General features: G+C 39.1%; 1 protein-coding gene and 1 long non-coding RNA gene across 3 annotated transcripts; both read left to right on the top strand.

Moving 5' to 3' along the window:
* LOC110698273 (temperature-induced lipocalin-1-like) lies at window positions 1-1,529 on the top strand. Its single transcript, XM_021875666.1, has 2 exons — window positions 1-526; window positions 1,146-1,529. The coding sequence occupies exons 1-2, from the start codon at window positions 137-139 to the stop codon at window positions 1,329-1,331; spliced, it is 576 nt and encodes a 191-aa protein (XP_021731358.1). The 5' UTR covers window positions 1-136; the 3' UTR covers window positions 1,332-1,529.
* Window positions 1,530-3,049: 1,520 nt separating this feature from the next.
* Window positions 3,050-4,745, top strand: LOC110698275. Of its 2 annotated transcripts, XR_002506687.1 has the most exons (4): window positions 3,050-3,242; window positions 3,336-3,413; window positions 3,505-3,883; window positions 4,704-4,745. It is a non-coding gene; the product is annotated as an uncharacterized LOC110698275 (long non-coding RNA). The 2 variants fall into 2 exon arrangements; XR_002506688.1 differs by lacking the exon at window positions 4,704-4,745 and having other exon boundaries at window positions 3,050-3,413; window positions 3,505-3,867.
* Window positions 4,746-6,469: the final 1,724 nt, after the last annotated feature.

Genomic DNA, 6,469 nt, shown 5'->3' with positions numbered 1-6,469 from the left:
ATCACAACTCACAAGGTTATATAGTAAGGAAAATCAATTCCCCAACATTTATCAAAACAATAACATAGTATTTCCCAAATTAATTAGTAGTAATTAAATTGACAAAGAAAGAAAGCAAGAAAGAATTAAGGAGGAGATGGGTAGTAGTAGCGCTACTAAGAAGGAGATGGAAGTGGTGAAAGGGGTGGATCTGGAGCGATACATGGGAAGGTGGTATGAAATAGCATCTTTTCCGTCAAGGTTTCAGCCTAAAGACGGCGTCAACACCAGAGCCACTTACAAGCTCAACCCTGACGGAGCCACCGTCCACGTCCTCAACGAAACCTGGAGTGGTGGCAAGAGGAGTTTTATCGAGGGTTCCGCCTACAAAGCCGACCCTAACTCCGATGAGGCTAAGCTCAAGGTTAAATTCTATGTGCCCCCTTTCCTTCCCATCATCCCTGTTGTTGGCGACTATTGGATTCTTTTCCTCGATGATGATTATCAGTATGCCTTGATTGGCCAGCCTTCTCGCCGATATCTCTGGGTACATACCTAACACCTTTCTTCTTTCTATTTCTAATTCCCTAGTTTGATTCTTTTTTAATTGCAAATACCAAATATTCCCTACTCCCTAGTGTTTTTTTAATTTCAAATACTGGTTTCTTGGAAAAACATTGAATTATGAATCATTTGGGCTGTTTGTTTTCTGATTTTTACCACCAAATTACTTGATTCAAGCGAGAACCAGCTTTTAGATCAAGTATATTACCCTCTCCTCCCGTAATATAGTATTTGTTTGTGTTTTTTCACGATATTAAGAAATAAGCTGAGAAAGTGAATAAAAAACATTAATAAAAATGAAAAATACAATCACAAAAGTTAGCGAGAGAAAGTGGAAAAAGGTACTATATACTATCTCTGTTGTAGTAGTTTATGTGCAACGATTTGACATAATACAAAGAGGGAAAATGTTTAATCGTTGTACATAACTTGTAACCGAGTAAAATTTAAGGTTAATTAGGAATTACAATAATTAAAGTAAAAAAAAAAAAAGAGATAAGGGTCTTTACGTATAATCACTTTAATGTGAGACGAAGGGAGAAATTAATTGATTGACTGTTTAGTGTTTTAGCTAGCTGATTATTGAGTTTTGATTACAATAGATTCTTTGCCGGACACCTCATATGGATGAGGAGATATACAACCAGCTGGTGCAGAAGGCCACTGACGAAGGGTATGATGTCAGCAAACTCCACAAGACTCCTCAAGCTGACCCTCCGCCGGAAGTTGATGATGCTCCCGAGGACACCAAAGGCGTTTGGTGGTTTAAATCCATCTTCGGCAAATAAATTAAATACAACAAATGAATGCTGTCCTGTATTTAGCCTAGCTTTGTATGTCTCCAGTCCTGCATCTGTTTTCCCTTACAACTACTGGATTGATTTCTGTTTGCTTAGTGTCTTATAGTGCTGCTTGTAAATGGAGTGCTCTATTTGTACTGTATATTTATCATTTGTCTCAATTATCTTCTCATGTCTATTTGTAAATGGTGTCTCGTGTCCTGTTCTTCTCTTGTTGTTAGCTTAGTTACGGGTAGAGTATAAAACATATTCATGCGCCTTAACTAGAGCTGTCAATTCGGGTAAACGGTTTGGGTTTGAGTTGGGTTAGTATGAGTCAGGTGATCTCGGGTCGGGTCAATACGGGTTAATGTCATAACATATGCGGCTCGAGTTCGGGTCGGGTCATAGATCTTATCGGGTTCGGGTCGGGTTTAGGTCGGGTTAGTAAAAGGTCGGGTTACATTCGGGTTGGGTGAAAAATAGGTCGGGTTAAATTCGGGTTTTTACAGGTTTAAACGAGTAAGGGTCGTTTTCTGGTTTGAGTCGGGTTCGGTTCAAGTCAATTATTTACGGTTACAGTTAGGTTGGGTCATTCTCGGATATAAGTTGGGTTCGGTTCAAGTCAATAATTTGCGGATTATAATCAAGTCGGGTCATTCTCGGGTTTGGTTCAAGTCAGTAACATGTTTCGTACCCGAAATTCCTCCCTAAAAACATGTTATGAAACTAACCTTTTAAAATTTGTGAAATATTGAAGGAATAGAGTTAGGATTCAATTTATGTTCCAATACCAACATGAGATAGCGACCTATATATATTGATTCAATAACAAGTCGAGTTGATTCAGGTCAGGTTTGTAGCAGGTTGAGTTGAAATTCGAGTCGGGTTTATAGCAGGTCTGGTTAAATTTGGGTCGGGTTAGGAACAGGTCGGGTTGAATTCAGGGTCAGGTTTGGAACAGGTCGGGTTGAATTTGGGTTTTGACGGTTAAAACGGGGTTGGGTCAATTTCGGTTCAGGTCGGGTTCGGTTCGGGTCAATAATTTACGGGTTACATTCGGGTCAGGTCGTCTCTAGGTCGGTTAATGTTCGGGTTCGAGTCTCAAATACTCTGGTCAACTCGGGTCTAGGGTTGGTTTCAGGTCAGGTTCGGGTCACCATTTTTTTTGGGTTTCAGACGGGTCGGTTAATAAGTCGGGTTAGGGTCGGTATTTCGGGTCGGGTCAGCTTTTGATAGCTCTAGCCTTAACTATCAGTTTAAGTTTTTAGTTGAGAATTTGAGATGGCCCACTTCCAGTTACTGTAGACGTTCAGACTACAATGTTGCGGACCTGCCTTAACACTCCATACAAACAATGTTTCCTAGAGTCGAGAGAAGTTAAGATATTGGACCTCATGATGCTTAAGCATAACCTCCCCTCGAGCTTTAATACATTTTACAACATAATCAATCGTGTGCATTTGAACATTTTCGGCTTTATTGGGCCTGATATCATTTGAAATCAAGGCCCGTCAAATATTCTTGTAGCTTATTTGACCTATCTGAAATCCAACACTCCTCTACATCTAATGAGCCCATACCACCGATTTCCAACATTGGCTATTAGTAATTGGTATACACTAGACCCTAGTGTAGGTAGCCCAACCTACACTCCCTCTAAACGCAGCGTTTAGAGTTACTACCCACACCCCCTCCACTAACCCACAATAATTACCCACTCCCCACAATAACCGCAGTAACTGCATAACTAAAAAAAAAAAAAAAATCAATTTCAAATCATTCTCTCTCTCTAAACACCATCTTCTTCATTTCTCTAGAGTTTCTCTCTCATCAAACCCAACAAATCACAACAAAATCATACTCCAAAATTGCTTCAAATGTCTGTCGAGAAGAAATTAAACAATCACAACAAAAAGAGTAAGTAATTTCGTTAGTTTTGTTCATTTTTTGAGATTGTAGTGCAATTTTATGTGTGAAACCTTAATTTTGTTCATTTTGTTGCGATTGTAGTGCGATTTTGCAAAAAACCACTACAGAGAAGAACATGCAAGAAGAAACTGCAAAATCGGAGCAAAATGTATCTAAAGAGTAAGTAATTTTGTTCATTTTCTTTCGATGACAGTTATAGTGCGATTTTATGTGTGAAACCTAATTTTTGTTCAATTTTTTGCAATTGTAGTATGATTTTGGAGAAGAATACTTCAGAGACGAGTAATTTGTTGAAAATTTATGAAGAAATGTGTGAACCCTAACTTTTGTAAAACCTAATTTGTTCATATTCTTGCGATGAAAATTATAGAGCGAATTTATTTGTAAAACCTAATTTTTGTTAAAATTTTTTGCGATTGTAGTAATTGTTCTAAGATTTTACTGAAAATAACTAAAACATTAACAATTTATTAAATAAAACAGAGACGATGATGATGATGTACCTCTTCAGTCAAGAGTAGACAAATTGAAAAAAAAAACCGCCAAAATGATCCAATTGTAGATCCGGAACTTTTAAAAGATATTGACAAGTCAATTGGTACGGATTTAACAATGTCTCCACTACCAAGGTAATTAGTCATTTACAGAATATATTATGTTCATGTCTAATATGCTAGTTGTATTTGATAAAAATTGGTTTTATCTTTGTTTAATATGTTATTTGTATATGATCATATTTGATACTCATAATGTTCATTTATAGATATAGTTATGATCATATATTTATATTTGTTCATATGAGTATTTATTGAGATTTAAGAACAAAAGTACATTTCATTGAAACATCATTGTATATGATCATATTTGATACTCATAATGTTCATTTATAGATATAATTATAATCATATATGTATATTTGTTCATTTGAGTATTCATTGAGATTTAAATAACAAATATACATTTCATTAAATCATCATGCACATATATAAATATGATAATAATCATTTCAGTGATATGCATTCAAACTAATGTCATGTAATTAATTTATAATGTAGTGATGTGCCATATAGAGTGATACACTTGCTTCAATTTAGAGATGGGAAATCTGAACCATTAACTCTAAAGAAGGTTATAGAACAAAATGAATATGGTAATAGTTATGAAAGATACACTTTAAACAAGTAAGTTTATATGTATAAAATAATTGTTTTTACATTCAATTATTGTACATTGTATATATATACCAAACTTATTAGGTAATTCTTAAAATTTTAGTGAAAAAAAAAAGGTTCGAGTGAAATTTGTTATGTCAAAATCAAGACCACCAGAGACAAATCAAACAATAAGGTATAAAAGCTTTATACCAAAATAACTAATTATCTTCTTCATTGTATAAATTAGTTCATACTTTAATATCATATTATATAAAATAATTCTGTTTTTTTTAAGTGAACAAAGTGAGAACATTCCTGCCACTTGATTAGGGGATTTTTATCCACCAATCACCGTCTGACAAGTGGACCAACCAGGTTCCGCCACGTGTCCTTCACGAAGGCCAATAGGAGCCTGCCACGTGTCAATCACAGATACGTCCTCTACGGACCAATCGAGGCACGCCACGTGTCCACCCATGCCAAATGGGAAAACCGGCCATCAAGGCCCAATCCTGTCTAGAGGCCCGGTCAGCCCTAGGTTTACCCTAAACCTAGAGAGTGGCACGCTTCTCAAGGCTATAAATACTTAATTAATCCTCATTAATTAAGCAGTCAAGAAAACATCAGGCAATCCAGAGATCAAGAAATCAAGAGAAGAACAGAAACATTACGGAACACTAATAACCGGCTAATCTCGCTAACGACGCAGATTACCAACATTAAACACTCTCACCTAGAGAGATCTTATTACTTTAATTTCCGTATTAATTACTCCTTAATCAGGTACTAACTTGACCGTTGGAGGCGGAGCTCTCAGGAGTCTCCGTTATTTTGTAGGTACAGGCGTCCGGTTCCAGTCTCGGAATTGTAACTCTCCCGCAGGACATCAGAAAATCCCGAAACATTTGGCGCCGTCTGTGGGGAGAGTACTTCAGAGATGGCATCCAAGTCTGTACCGACTCCTGAAGAGAGGCGTCCCCTAGACGACCCTCAAGTTCAGTCGGACCATGATACCGAAAGTGAATTTGAAGTGGAAACTCATACAGCTCCAGACGGGACCCTAAGGGCCCGACGTACCCGTCATACCGAAAGGAGGGAACGGGAGCATCTTCAAACAGGAATCGAGCCAGCAGGCGCACCGCCTGCTCGGCAACAGCCGACTGATGGGTCTGCTCCCATCACAAGGAACGAACTCATGACCTTCATGAGGGACTTCAAGGGAGAGATTCAAGAGTTGATCAACAAAAAGCCGCCTGCTTCAGTCAAAGAGCAGTCGGCCAAAAAACCTTCCACTTCACTGAAGAGGAAGCCAGTTCAAGGGCGAGAGGCGACTCCTCATCCTAAATCCAAGAAGCGGGAGCCACTTGCTCTTGATTTCACAAAATTCCGTTATCCTACGGGAAATAGGAAATCGGTTCGTCATATTCAGGCGGACGGGTCAAAGCAAACGTTCACAGATGCTCGGCTACTGCTAGAGCAGAAGAAGAGTGACCGATTGTCAGAGTCGGCTTCTACTTCAAATTTTCAAGACAGTTTGCGAAATGCCTCGATGAGGCATACTCAGTCGTACCATGAGAGTCAGTCAGGCGGCACCTCCCGTCAGTCCGGCTTTCATAGTGCCCAGGCGGTACCAAACTTACCATTTGTGCCGCAACAACAGTATTTTATGCAGCCACCTCCATTTGGTGGACCTGCAGCAAAAAACGTCCAACCTATGGACTGGCAGCTACGGCTGCTTAGACTTGGTGAACAGCCGTCGGCCTTCTCCAAGGAAATTACTGAAGCCGCTCAGCCGGCCAAAGTAAAAAATGTACTAGTAGGCGCCTATGACGGCACTACTAATCCAGAAGACCATCTGATGGCATTCACCAACCTGATGTACCTTCAAGGGTTGGATGATCCAACTTGGTGCAAGTGTTTCCCAGCGACTCTCAAGGGAATCGCACAGCAATGGTTCGGCAACCTGCCGACTGGTTTTGTAAACAGCTTCAGGACGCTTGCTTACTTATTTGCCTCCAACTTCGCTATGAACATCCCTGCGAAGAAAACGACCCTTGATTT

Source organism: Chenopodium quinoa, unplaced genomic scaffold, assembly GCF_001683475.1.
Source record: "Chenopodium quinoa cultivar QQ74 unplaced genomic scaffold, ASM168347v1, whole genome shotgun sequence".
NCBI lineage: Eukaryota > Viridiplantae > Streptophyta > Magnoliopsida > Caryophyllales > Amaranthaceae > Chenopodium > Chenopodium quinoa.
Note: the sequence above shows the minus strand (reverse complement) of the source record. Positions and strands in the feature narration are given on the sequence as shown.